Here is a 15,455-nt window from a genome sequence, read left to right on the forward strand (position 1 = left end):
TGTGCAGGGTGTTCTAGCTAGATGGATCAAGAACTGGTTGAGCAACAGGAGACAGAGAGTAGTAGTTGAAGGGTGTTTCTCAAAATGGAGAAAGATGACCAGTGGAGTCAGTATTGAGGCCACTGTTATTTATAATATACATAAATAATCTAGAAGAGTGCACTGTTGGTATGATCAGCAAGTTTACAGATAACACAAAGATTGGTGGAGTAGCAGAAAGCATAAAGGACTACCAGAGTATACAGGAGGATATAGATAGACTGTAGAGTTGGGCGGAAAAGTGGCAGATGGCTTTCAATCCAGACAAATGTGAAGTGATGCATTTAGGCAAGTCTAATTCTCGAGCGAATTATACAATGAATAGAAGAGCCTTGGGAAAAATTGATGAGCAGAGAGATCTGGGAGTGCAGGTCCATTCTACCCTGAAGGTTGCTGCACAGGTGGTTAGAGTGGTCAAGAAGGCATATAGTATGCTTGCCTTCATTGGACGGGGTATTGAGTATAAGAGCTGGCAAGTCATGTTAAAATTGTACAAGACGTTGGTTCGGCCACATTTAGAATACTGTGTACAATTCTGGTCACCACTTTACCAAAAGGATGTGGACGCTTTGGAGAGGGCACAGAAAAGGTTTACGAGGATGTTGCCTGGTATGGAAGGACTAGCTATGAAGAAAGGTTGAGTAGGTTAGGTTTATTTTCAGTAGAAAAAAGGAAATTGAGGAGGGACCTGATTGAGGTTTACAAAATCATGAAGGGTATAGACAGGGTGGATAGAGACAAGCTTTTTCCCAGGGAGAAGGATTCAATAACGAGAGGTCGTGCTTTCAAGGTGAGAGGTGGAAAGTTTAAGGGGGATACACACGGCAAGTACTTCACACAGAGGGTGGTGGGCGTTTAGAACACATTGCCAGCAGAGGTGGTAGAGGCAGGCCCGGTAGATTCATTTAAGATGTATCTGAATAGATGCATGAGTAGGTGGGGAGCAGAGGGATACAGATGCTTAGGAATTGACCGACAGGTTTAGGCAGTACATTTGGATCGGCTCAGGCTTGAAGGGTCGAAGGGCCTGTTCCTGGGCTGTAAATTTTCTTTGTTCTTTGTTTTTTGTAGTCTACATTACTGAAACCATGTGGGGTAACATGAAAAGTCTTTGACAGAAGTAAGACTTGGGTCCTTAGAAAAAGGTTAGATTTATTACTTGGTACTTAATAGCTCATTACATCTGAATTGCAAGAGAGTCCATGGTAAGACCTCAGTCTGCATTTAAGTGTAAGTGTACACTTCTGTGCCTGAACTGATAACACAAATGGTTAGCTCCACCTAAGTACAGTCTTTAGTATCCTATTGGGCAGGACTTACTACATGAGGTCAATTAAACATTCCAGGTACTGGCTGCTTTATACAACATCACTCTCCAAGCTTTTGTCTGGCTGTTAAATTCCTTATGCTAATCTATAAAGTTGCTTTCTGCCACGTCATACCATTATTCAACGTTCTCGGTGTCAAAATCTAGCATAGTCAGCTAACTTTAATTCATGCAAACTTCCCAGCTTTGTTAACAGGTGTGCTGACACTCAACAGCAAAGTTCAAACTGGCTGCCAGCTGCAATCTTTCACATTAGTGGGGAACATGATTTTGGGTGCAACCTGTATGGATAGCAACAGCGGTGTGGGCTCTGCTCACATCATGGGCAGGATTCCATGTTTCACTAGGCGGGTTCAGAGGTAGAGGTTGTAATTTAATCATGGGAAGAATGGAGGAAGGGTGGGTGTGAGATAGTGATCATTACATCTTCCCCACTCCCCCTAATCATGAGCTGTGTTGAGGACAGCCTCCTCACCCAGTAGCCAATTGAACCCCTTAGCTGGCAACTTAAGAACCTCTTTTTTTTTTCATCTTTGATATTCTACCAGTGGTGTGGAGCAGTCACTATCCATGAAGACTGATCAGCAAATCAAGCTACTAGAGTAGGGGAAGGGTACCCATCATAACCAGACAGTCTGTGCCCAACCGAGGGACCTGGTAGTAGAACAAAAAGATCCCATGAAAGGGACATATCTCCCCATGCTGTCAATACCCCTCAACGGCAAACCCAAACCCCTACCATCCCCTATCCCTGACACAGCAATTAATCCCTCCTGTTCCCAACACATCAGACTGGAGTTCTGAGATATTAGCTCAGAGGTGTTACCACCATTTCCCACAAAGTAGGTGGCATTCATGCAAATGATTAACTCAGGTGCCATTATCACAACAGACATCTGGGGAATCTGTAATGACTGAAATCAAAAGGGTATGAAAATTATCAGCTGAACAATTTATGACCAATTGATCACATGGCCACAAGAAAAATCTGAGGCCATTGGTAAATTTTCACCACTCAGCTCTAGTTAAATGCTATGAGTTCACTTCCAAACAGAGCGAGCATTGGAATTCCCAAAATTCAGCTTCCAGGTAAGTGGGTTTCAGCAGGAGGAAAGATGGGTTGGAAGCTGGAACAAAGGAAACAACAATTTTCTTGCTAGGTCTGAGAGAAACCTTGCTACCTCCATATTGGAAACTTTCTCATTGTCATTGTGAGACTTCCCATTTTTCCTTACAGCCGTTGACCTTTGATTATCTGATGACCCAAATTAAAGTGGAGCTAATGACAGAGTAGGATCGTGGTTTGCATAAATTCATGAGATCCCCAAACTGATTTTGGCTGGTGTTCCATCTGCCTGCAGAACCCTCAGGGTCCACTGTTGAGAAACAGAGGAGCTCTGAGCACATATCTATTCAGTTTCATCGGCATTTCTCCCCGCCCCACCCTTGCAGTTTCCATCTGTGCTGACGTAGGTAAAAACAAATCCCTACTAGACTACACTAAAGAGTCAGGAGCTCAGTAAAGAGCTGCCATACAGCAAGGAGAAAGGAAAACTAATCAAACGACTAAATAAGCAAGTTCTGTAAAACTTTTCAGTTGCCATCTTAATTGAAAGAAATGATACTGAATTGAGGCTTGGAACATAATGAACCTATACACATTAAAACATTCAGAAGTAAATCATTTGCAGAGCCACATGTAAGCAGAGTAGTAATAGAATATTAAAGCTGGCCTTTAATTCAATATTATTTTTCTCTGATGATCTGGACCACTTTTGCCAATCTGGATGTGAATTTCTGAAACTTTCCAAAGTTATTAACTATGATGAATGGAGGTGTTCAACTGAGTAGCAGATTAAAGTGCTCAGTCTGTGCAAGCATTCTGCAAACAAAGCTCTCAGAATTCTACTCAACATTGTCTCTGCCTTTAACTGACTAAAAGCAAGTCAAACTATTGCAGGAGCATTCACCTGCAGTCTCCTCCTTCAAATCAGATAATAAAGAGGAGAAAGAACTAAATCCTAAGACAGGCAGCTAGCTAGATTTGTGTATTAGTACAGAATAAAGATAGATTTCTGTATTCCACTTTGTGAGCACCAGTGTGAGATGGGCAATACCCAAGGAACTATTTACACAAGAAATGTAATGGGTCAGTTCACTTGAATATCATTTGAAGGGGCTGTTGGTGTCCCATTCTGGTGATTAAAGTGAAAATGCACGGGGTTTCTTGGAAGTAGAGTGCAGCCTTTAGAATTAGAATTCTAGCTGATGGCTGAAATAGCGTTGTGAAGAAAAAATAGATAAGTAGCCAAATACTGAGCTTACTAATTTCACTCCTAAGTACCTCAACTCTACCATTTCTAAATGTTTTTCCACAGTTTACAGGAACATCTACATCTGCCTGAGGCAAACAAGGAAAGAACTGAGATCAAGGTGGAAAATTATGTAAAATTTCAATCAGTAAAGCCTCCTGGATGAAATAGAGCAGAGGAGATGCAGGTGGCTAGTGAGTACCTGGAGGAGTTGGCCTTTGCACTGTGCAGAGGGAGGTGACGCTGATCCTGGCAACAAACCAGTGTCACCAATCATTCAATACCCTGACCAGGCCAGACAGGGCAACAACCTTTCTAACCTAAGTATGCTCCATAGTCTATAACTAAGAGTCATAGAGTTATAGAGATGTACAGCATGAAAACAGACCCTTTGGTCCAACCTGTCCATGCCAACCAGATATCCCAATCCAGTCTAGTCCCGCCTGCAAGCACCTGGCCTATATCCCTCCAAACCCTTCCTATTCATATACTCATCTAGATGCCTTCTAAATGTTGCAATATTACCAGCCTCCACCACTTTCTCTGGCAGCCCATTCCACACACGCACCAATCTCTGCTTGAAAACGTTGCCCCTTAGGTCTCTTTTATATTTTTCCCCTCTCACCCTAAACCTATACCCTCTAGTTCTGGACTCCCCACCTCAGGGAAAAGACTTTGTCTATTTACCCCATCCATGCCCCTCATGATTTTATAAAACTCTACAAGGTCACCCCTCAGCCTTCGACACTCCAGGGAAAACAGCCCTAACCTATTCAACCTCTCCCTATAGCTCAAATCCTTCAACCCTGGCAACATCCTTGGAAATCTTTTCTGAACACTTTCAAGTTTCATAACATCCTTCCGATAGGAAGGAGACAGAATTGCATGCAATATTCCAACAGTGGCCTAACCAATGTCCTGTACAGTTGCAACATGGCCTCCCAACTCCTGTACTCAATACTCTGACCAATAAAGGGAAGCATACCAAATGCCTTCTTCACTATCCTATTCTATCTGCAACTCCACTTTCAAGGAGCTATGAACCTGCACTCCAAGGTCTCTTTGTTCAGCAACACTCCCTAGGACCTTACCATCAAGTGTATAAGTCCTGCTAAGGTTTGCTTTCCCAAAATACAGCACCTTGCATTTACCTAAATTAAATTCCATCTGCCCATTCTCAGCCCATTGGCCCATTTGATCAAGATCCTGTTGTTATCTGAGGTAACCTTCTTCGTTGTCCACTACACCTCCAATTTTGGTGTCATCTGCAAACTTACTAACTATACCTCTTATGCTCACATCAAATCGTTTATATAAATGACAAAAAGTAGAGTTACATAACTATTCATACTGCACACAGGTTAAGGATAAACATATCAATATCATTAAAAAAATTGCTTCCATACTCGTAATTAAAACTTTGACCACTACATTAACAGAGTGCTACATGGAGTTGATTAACACAATATTTTGAGTCCATACCTAAGGCTGACCTCCAGAGAGGACATCTCCAAGAGGGGTCCCTTCAAGAAACAGGGCACAGAGTTGATCCTATAGCATTGTGTGCTTTTGCTATAGGAGATAGAAACACCAAATCCAGTGCTAAGTTAATGACTCTACATCTATACTGTCAGTAAAGCAACACATTGAACCACAACACAGCCGCTAGCATTGGTTTGCTTCTCTTGTCTCCTTATCTCAAGGGAAAATAGGGGAGATGTGATGGCATTTCTGGGCTGGGTCAGGATGAAACCAAAAGAGTTAAAAGTAAATTAATTAAAACATAAACTCTGGTACAAAATGAACTGAATTTGCTGAACCACCCAACTGCAATCACTTTTGGTTTTCTGCACAATGTTAGTACTGAAATGATAAGTTGGTGGTTCCATGCTTAGTAATGTCTGTTAATGTTGAGGCCACCAACAAAATTGTTTTTTTAATGTATTTATCGCTAAGCCGAATCTGAAAAATTTGGTTACATCACCTATTTATTGTTTTATTTGGAATTGTTATTGAAATATACTCTAAGGGAACAAATTAAAAACACGCATGCTTTTAATATGAGAATAATTCTATTTGGATACAGTTTCATTTCTCAGGCAATTAGATTACCGTAAACTGGGATCAAATATCAAATGAAGGATGCTATGGTGCAGTTTGTTTTACATACACAATTTAATCGATTCATTCATGGTATCATCCATGTGAAAATGGTCAGTTTATCCACATCCCATTACACTAACTTGACATTGTAGTTGACTTACAATTGAAAAACAAAATTACGACCAGTCCTGCACAAAATTACTGAGCTCTGCTTGTTTCCACTAGAGGACAGTGTGCACAGAGTAAAAATCAAAGAATTCTCAGGATAAAGAGTCAGACATTCCCCTTTTGCTTTTTTTAAACAGTGTCTGATGGTGCCTGACAAATTTCTGGGATGACTTCACAGATTCAGAGTATATATACGAATAGCTAATGAAATTCCACATCACTGTCAAAATCAAGTGAATAAATGCAATGATATGTCAAATCATGTTAATTAAAATAATCAAAGGATTACTTTAGAATGTTGCGGAGTTCAATTTGTATTTTATTGAGTATAAAAAAGATAAAGCCTTTGAACAGACTGTAAAATTGTTTACTGCTGCTATTTTAGAATTGTATCTCGAACTTCAACAATGAATAATTCCCCAGCACCACCTTAAAAGCAGCAAGACCTGATTTATTGTAGCTGGATGCCCTCTAGTGGTGTAGTTAATGTAATTCCGATGTACACAGTGTAAGAGCACATTTGTAACATAACTGTTGTCTTGAAAAAATAGCATAAGGAAAGTCGTCATTAAAGTTCCTCCTGCTGAAACAAAAATGAGTGGCAATTCAAGTTGTAATTGGATGTGAAAAATAAATTATCTGAAGAAAAGAAAGCAGTAGGTGTTGTGGGGGGCAGGCAGCAGCGGAGGAGGCAGTGAGGGGTGGAGAAGTAGAAGGTCCCGGATTATGGGTCTGTGGTAAGTTATTGACCTGAGGGCTACGTTAACCTAACACGCTCTGTGGTAACCAAATAAACAAATGGCAAGTTGAAAAAAAGTATTTCCCTCATTATTATTTATTGGTTATCTACTAAAATAACATGGGGAACAGTGTTCCATTGGTTTCAAAGGAAATAAAAATTGGGAAGATGTAAAAAGATTTGGCAAAGTTTGTTCACATGCAGAATTCATTACTATAATGATTTTCATAAGGTATGGAGAAGGGTATAATACCTCTCTGCTCCATTTTTCCAATATGCCGATGTCAATGTCAAGCATAAAGCTGCTAAAAAGCAGAGACCATTAAATAGAAACTGTTCATAAATCTCAATAAACATAAATTAAGTTATTTTTGGTGGAAAATTATTACTACCCATGAATTATTTGGATACATCAGCCATGATAGATTGCAAATGTTTCGTCATGTTTCCCCATTAAATACTTGCTATTTAATCAAAAATGACTTTTATGGGGAGGCATTATAAATGTTTGAAGTTTTGTCTTGACTTTCAAATAAGTACCAAATGGACAGCTGTATTAAAGTTGTGTATTAGCTATAATTTAGTTCACTGACCACCATGTAAGAAACATTGTCTGTTTCCTTTTCCTTAATCTATGGGTTTAATACTTAGATTTTCTCGAACAGAATTGATTTTGGACAATTGTTACATTGTCATGTCAGAATCAGAAGTACCAAGTTTAACTGAATCCAACTTCCATGCAACACGTGCCCTTGTCCTTCTAGGTAGTGAAGGTCAGAGGTTTGGAAAGTGCTGTTGGTTGAGGCTTGGTGAGTGGCCGTAGTGCATCTTGTGTATCATACACACACTGCTGCCACTGTGCGTCATTAGTGAAGAGAGTGAGAACATGGATAAGGTGCCAATAAAGATGGTTGCTTTCACCTGGATGGTGTTAGGTTTCTTGTGCGTTGTTGGAGCTGCACTCATCCAGGCAAGGGGACATATTTCATCACACTTTATGCATAGTTGACAAGCATTGTGGAGTCAGGAGGTGAGTTACTCAACATAGAATTCACAGCCTTTGGCCTGTTCTTGCAATCACAACATTTGTACAGCTGGCCCAGTTCTGGTCAATCATAACCCCCAGGATGTTGACAGCATGATATTCATCGAAGGTCATTAAATATCAAGGGGTGATGGTTAGATTTTCTTTTGTTTGGGATGGTCATTGCCTGAAACTTGAGTGACACAAATGTTAGTTGTTATTTAGGATCCTAGCTTGCATGTCTTTGTTGCATATGAACATAAAATACTTTTGTGTTCAGGAAGTCACAATGATGCTGAACATTGTGCAATCATCAGCAAATATCCCCATTTCTGACCTGATGATGGAAAGAAGGTCATTGGTGAAGCAGCTGAAGAGGATCTGACACAGAACACTACCTTCAGAAACTCCTGTAGAGATATCCTGGACTCAGATGACCAATCTCTAACAACCACAACCACTTCCTTTCCTAGGTGTGACTCAATCCAATGGAGAATTTACCCCTAATTCCCATGGATTCCAGTTTTGTTAGCACTCTTAATTACTTCGCCTCTGGAATTCACCTCTTTTGTCCACATTTCAACCAAGACTATAAAGAGGTCAGAACCTGACTGGTAGTTGTTGTCTGAGCAAGTTATAACTGAGAAAGTGCTGCTTGATAATACAGTCAATGACCCCTTCCATCACTTTGCTGATGATTGCGAGTAGACTGACAAGATAGTAAATGATTAAGCTGGATTTGTCCTGCTTTTTGAGGACAGGACATACTTGGGCAATTTTCAACATTGCTAGATAGAGCCAGTGTTGCAGCTGTACTGGAACAGCTTGACGAGGGGCATAGTTAATTCTGGAGCATAAGAGCTTTGGTTGTATTGCCAAAATGTTGTCTGTGCCCAGAGCCTCTGCAGTATCGAGTGCTTTCAGCTGTTTCTTATCACTTCAAGTGAATCAAATTGGCAAAACAGATAATCTTTAAATAGGTTAAAGGAAGCAAATAAACTGGTCCATGAAGGAACTTTGTATTATGATATGTTAGAATGCTTATTCATAATTAAGTAAGGAATGTACCTGAAAAGATGGTATTATGTTCTTGTGAATCAAATTTTTATATGGCCTGAACAAATACAAGCCAGAAATTTGAAAATGAAACATTAAAAAAATATATTTTAAGACTTTTGACATTTTCCATCAGTTGAATACCTGTAAATGACAGGAATGTACAGTTTTGAAACATAAGAACCATGAAACTTATAGAGTGACAGGAAAGGTGTGAAAAGGAGTGGCAATCCAGGGAACTACAGCAAGATCATGGGGTGCAGGCTAATGCCTCGGACCTTATTATGATTATCTCCATGGTTCCCGTCCAGAAATCAGCCAATGAACTGGATGGCAGCCAGCTAAGGAAACCATCGGGTAGTTGCTGGCAATACTTGGATATAATCCTAGGTGATCATAATTGTGGTTGGGATCAGTAAAGCCAAGAGGGAGAGAGGTAAGGATGGTCACTTGGAGTACAAGCTGACTCCTAGTGAAAGAAATGAAGGGAGGATGTCATAGAGTCATAGGGATATACAGCACAGAAACAACTTGTCCGTGCTGACCAGATATCCTAAATTTATCCAGTCCCATTTGGCATCATTTGGCAGCATATTCCTCTAAACCTGGTACTATTCATACACTCATCCACACACCTTTTAAATGTTGTAATTGTACCACATCCTCTGTCTGTTCATTCAATACGCACACCACGCTCTGCATGAAACGGTTGCCCCTTTGGTCCCTTTTAAATCTTACCCTTCTCACCTTAAAACTATGCCCTCTAGTTTTGGATTTCCAAAGCCTGGGGAAAAGACTTTAATTATTCACCCTATCCATGCCCCTCATGATTTTATAAACTTACCTAAGGTTACCCCTCAGCCTTGAAAACTCCAGGGAAAATAGGCACAGCCTATTCAGCCTCTCCCTCCAGCTCAAATCCTCCAAGCCTGGCAACACCCTTGTTGATCTTTTCTGGACCAGGCTGCGATCTTGATGTAGGCTGACTGGCTCTGGTGACGTGGCTTCCTTTGTTGGTCAGCCGGTCAAGGCACTGCCCTCCTTTACTCACTCCCTATTCCAGCAGCATCTCCAGATCCTGGAGGCAAACAAGGGTGCCAGCTTCCCTTTCTGCTTCATGCCATACAGACATACAACATGGAAACAGACCCTTTGGTCCATCCAGTCCATGCTGAACATAATCCCAAACTAAACTAGTCCCACCTGCCTGCTCCTGGGTCATATCCCTCCAAGCTTTTCCTAGTCATGTATTTATTCAAGTTCATTTTAATTCTACCTGCAATCCATCACTTTCTCAGGATATTCCTCATGAACCACCCTCTGCGTAAAAAGATTGCCCCTCATGTTTTTTTTTTAAATCCCTCTCCATTCACCTTAAAAATATGCCCCCTGGTCTAGAAATCTCCCATCCTAGGGAAAATGTAACTACCATTAATCCTATCTATAACCCACATGATTTTATATACTAAACTTCGTAAACTTAAGGTTATCTCTCAATCTCCTACTCTCCAGTGAAAAAGGTCACAGCCTATGCATCCTTTCTTTATCATATGACCTTCCATACATGGCAACATCCCGATAAATCTCTCCTGTATCCTCTTCAGCTTAATAAATCCTTCCTATAGCTGGGCAAACTGAACTGTACATATATTCCAGATGAGGCCTCACCAATATCCTGTACAATCTCAACTTGGCTTTTCAATTCCTATACACAAAGGTCTGAACAATGAAGGCAAGTATGCTAAACACTTTTTTATCCACTGTCTATATGTGATTCTAACTTCAAAGAATTATGTACTTGAACTCTTAGGTCCCTCTGTTCTACAACACTACCCAAGTCCCTGTCCTCAGCTATAGCAGTGTAGTAGCAATGTGAAGTGCAGTTTCTGGATTGCAGCATTGAAGTGGGTGCAGCTGGGGCTTTAAATACAGTGTGACTGCATGGACATTGGGATGTCCCAGCAGCGGTGAACAGTTCTGTCTATTTTGCCACGTGAAACGTATAACAAGAAGAGCACTATCGATCTCCAATACACCATTAATGAGGTGACAAGCAGAAGATCACATGAGAAAAGTTGCTCTGAGCCATGGCAGACCAGGTATTGTAGAATCTCACTCAAACAAACACTAACTCAAAATGGGCAACATTCAACCACAATGTTTTATAGAATCCCTCCAGTGTGGAAACAGGCCCTTCAGCCCAACAAGTCCACACCAACCCTGCAATGAGTAACCCATCCAGAACTATTCCCCTATTTTTACCCCTGACTAATACACCTAACCTACACATCTCTGAAAACCATGGACAATTTAGCTAACCAATTCACCAAATCTACACATCTTTGGATTGTGGGAGGAAACTAGACTACCTGGAGGAAACCCATGCAGACACGGGGAGAATGAGCAAACTCTACACAGACAGTCACCCGAGGCTGGAATGGAACCTGGTGCTGTGCGGCAGCACTGTTAACCACTGAGCCACTTTACCAGGATATGAAGGGTCACTTCAGTGCTATGGAAGAATTCTAACTTTGATTGGAGAGAGTCAAATATCAAAGTTGCAGGAAAGATAGACAGGAATTTGTGATTAAACAATATACTGAGGACTTTCGTGAGGCAAGGGAAGCTGAGGATGGGAATGATATCTTGAAAGGATTAGTGTCACTGTTTATTTTGCACTAGCCACACAGGGATCAGGCTGCTATGCTGTGTGTTCACAGTTTGTCCTCATTCACTATAATGAACAGAAAAATCATGGGGGAGGGCACAGAGGGAAGCCAAGACGATATATATTACTTCCAAAAATCATCAGCAATCCTTCTTAGTCAGACTATTGGACCATGGTGTCTTCATTCACGGCAACTGTAAAGCAATGATTGATTCTTCAGTTTCACTCTCACTTAGATAGACGAGGTTACGGAAAACAAGAAAAGGGTCGTGTGTCCAACTGCAACTGACCATGTCATTAGTGACAGTTTAGTATATAGGCAATAGACCATTAGCAGTGCACCTAGAGGGAAGACAGGCCAAGGACAAGTTATCTTGAAAGGATAGTTCAGCAAACAGCACTTCTAGGAATGATAACTTTGTGATGCGAAAAGGGGCAATCTCAGCCTTTATTTCCGAGAAAAAGATTTTATAAGATCTTTCAGAATCTCTCCTATATAAAGCAACTTTATGTTGCAAATTACTGTTGATACTTAATATATTTGTACAACTTTCTCCTGTCTAATATTTCAATGGATGCTTAAGATATCAGCCTGCTTAAAATATCAACAACAATATTTTCTAAACAGGGTATAATTACAGCCATGCATTAAAATACTAATTCTTTAATTTTAGTGTCACTGCTGTTTAATTTGTTCATTCTTCATAGTTAATATTGAATTTGATTATTTGTCAGGGTAGTTGGATCTTCACTGAAGACATCTTCTTTACCATGTCACCATTTCAACACTACTCCCCTTTCCTTGGACCCTTCCCATTCAATCAAAGGAGGCATGATAGGAACCTTTTTATCTCCTCTCTCCATTACCTGATGCTCCAAATATTACTTCCCAATGAAGTATCAATTTGCTTACATTATTTCAATTCAATATGTTACATTTGCTGGTCAGCAAGTGCTTTCCTTTTTGCAGAGTTCAAAGGCAGATTGTGTCTGTTTTAAAGAACACAGCCACTCAGTCCATAACATGACACTGAGCTCAAAGTTGCTTGTCATTTTAATTCATGACTTCACTACCATTCCGACATTTTGGCCCTTAGCCTCTTCTGGTGTTCTAATGAATCATAATGAAAACGCAAAGAGGTTAACCTCATCTTCTGATTAGACGACTCCTTGGACAGTGCAGGAGTCCATGTTTAAATGCAGCAAGATCTGGACTATATCCAGGCTTGGATTGACAAGTCGTAGGTAACATTCACGCTGCGTAAGTTCCCTCTCTAATTTCATTGTGGGTGCACCTATGGTGCTTCAAGAAGAAAGCTCACCATCACCCTCTCATGGACAAATAGTCACAGGCAATAAATGCTGGCCAGCCAGCAATGCCCACATTCCACAACTGAATTTTTAAAAAGCAGTTGTTAATGCTTGAAATGTCTGTTTCCCTGATTCATTTTCCATTAGAGCTGTGTTACAAATTACTGGAACTCTGCTCTTGACCATTTTGTTAAATCCAATGTGCCTCAAGAATCTTCATCTCCTTTGATAGTATTTTTCAATTGAATTTCTGCTTTCAAGCTCCCAAAGTTCTGTAACTATCTGACATCTTCTTAGTTTGTTTTGTCTGTGCTATGGTTTCTTCATCCACTAGCTCCTTTCCTATTCAAAGGATCCATAGAACGCTAGTGCCCTGCTATGTGTTATCATCATGTCAATGAACTCATAATCGTAATTATCATGTGTTCTGGAGAAGAGTCATAAGAGTTAAAATATTACCTCTGTTTCTCTTTCCACAGATGCTGCCAAATTTGCTGAATTTCTCGAGAACTTTCTATTTGTATTTCAGATCACCAGTATCTGCAAATTCTTGTTTATATTTACCTCCTCATCAAAACTGTCCACTTCTGTTTTTGCCAATCACTCCTCTTACCTTCTTTTCTTACTTCAGATCACACACTCAACTTACAATTTCCACTTTTCATCAGTATTATTCTTTAACTTCTATAACTTGAAGATCGTCATGACTTTAAATTCGGCAATATCTTATTCATTTCCATGCATGTAAATGATGCTGTCAGTGCTCCTGGACACAATCTTTGCTTATTTATATTGAATTATAAGAATGTTGATATGCAGTTTTTCTTTCACTCATATCTTCATTGTTTTCAAATCAAGACTTTTTTTAAAGTTCTTGCAATATGTTCTTGGTCTCGCAATTTTAAAAAAACTCTCATTTACTTGATTCTTTGAGCAAAGAAGGTGTTTCTGATATAACTTTTACATTTGCATTATATAATCTCCACTTTGCCATTAATCCCATTTTTACAGCTTACCTGAAGTAGGAAACTGGCTTTACTTTATCAATATTGATTAATAGTTTATATATTTCAGGCACATCACCCTAAACCATCCAAGGATTAATATCCTCACAACAAAATTGCCTTCTCAGCAACTATACATTTCAAAATATTAGGTAGTAGCAATTTCGATGATGGGCTGGTACTCAAAGAGAAATGGTAATAGGATCATAAAATCATTACAGCATACAACAATGCATTTTGGCATATTGTGTCCATGCCTTGCCATTAGAATAAATCAGCTTGTCCCACATCCCCGGCATGTAACCCAGGCCTCCATTCTGCTGGGGGTATTTTGTTGAAAGCTAATTTTCAAGTGATTCTTTTCAGACTGCAATATTGGTCTAACCATTGCTCATAGATCATTCCATTTACACTTAGAGCCAATTTTATTGGTCTTCTCGGTACCCTTTCCAACTTGTATATTTTTTGTGGAATGGTGACCTTAGCTGAACATGGAACAGTTTCACCCCAATAGGATACTATGTTTGCAATAAATACATGAATACACTTTGTTTTATTATACTTCCATGATGGTTGTGCCTTGAGGAGTTTTTTTTGATGTAAAGTTGGTTGACAAATCAAAATGTTATTGTTGTGTAAAATACCAGTCTACTTTTAAAATTATGTCAGGAACCCAACTCAAATAAAATATGACTTAGCATGATTCCAACCCATAGGAGTGATTTGACCAGTGTGTTGGGAAACTCTGGAATAATGGAACTGGTCATTTGTAATAGTTAATGGCCTGCCATGGGACAAAAATTCTCCAGCTAATTTCAAACTGTCAGAGTTACAGCAGTACAAAGTATATTGCTTCCAGATAGAAAAGATATGACTTGAATTGTGGACATCTGATATACATCCAAGACCATTGACATTTTGTTTAGCTGATCAAATTGTTATTTATCAGTTGTTATCATCAGGCAATCTAACAGTGAAACTCATTAGATATAGAATTATATTCCATAATCATCTGTGAACATTTCAAAAAACAAAATAGCCCTTTCCATGAACTTTATACTCCCAATAAAAATTGTATTTAAATGCATTCTACTGCTTCCAGTGAAATGTTCTTATTTACTTTCAAAGTGCAACTCAGGTTAAATCACTGTAATCTTAAAATCACTGTTTGCTATCTGAAAGGGATTTAACAGAAGAAAAACTAAAGAACAGATACTTACTCATTGTGAAAAGCAGACCTTTGGTGGAGAATGACCTGAGACAAATAATGTTCAAATTCAAACAGTCACAAAATGGATCAACTAGTTTCTGTTTTTCTAAAAATAACTGTACAGGTGTCATTTTCTCACTGAATATAGGATCACAAATGCCGATTGTGAAGGTCATCTCAAAAGCAAAAGAACAGCTATGTTTCTGCATAAGGTTCTGCAGCAGGAACATCGCATTCATGGCATCTATTCACATTTTTATCACACAATTCACTAAAAGAGTTTAATTTCATCCATTTTATTCAAAAGTCACCTCAATAATCTGCACCATATTTATTGTTAATTCAATTTTAATAGATGAGAACCTGACAACAATGTGACTTTGTATTGAAACTTTATTCCCAAGAGATATATTTTTGTTTTCTCAGCGAAGCCTTCAAAATGATACAATTTACAACAAAGACATTTTAAAATATATATTTATTTCTCCTGACAG

At 39.4% G+C, this 15,455-nt stretch overlaps 1 protein-coding gene across 1 annotated transcript in view; it reads right to left on the reverse strand.

Moving 5' to 3' along the window:
* Positions 1-15,026, reverse strand: part of krtcap2 (keratinocyte associated protein 2) — a 202,087-nt gene extending 187,061 nt beyond the window's left edge. Inside the window, exon 1 of the mRNA XM_043710253.2 lies at positions 14,972-15,026. Coding sequence (XP_043566188.1) covers positions 14,972-14,975 — 4 coding nt within the window. The 5' untranslated portion in view covers positions 14,976-15,026. The remainder of the gene's footprint in view (positions 1-14,971) is intronic.
* Between the last annotated feature and the right edge of the window lie 429 nt (positions 15,027-15,455).

The sequence above is a fragment of the Chiloscyllium plagiosum genome, unplaced genomic scaffold (genome assembly GCF_037043375.1).
Source record: "Chiloscyllium plagiosum isolate Xiang-an unplaced genomic scaffold, Cpla_swu_hap1 HiC_scaffold_2, whole genome shotgun sequence".
Lineage (NCBI taxonomy): Eukaryota > Metazoa > Chordata > Chondrichthyes > Orectolobiformes > Hemiscylliidae > Chiloscyllium > Chiloscyllium plagiosum.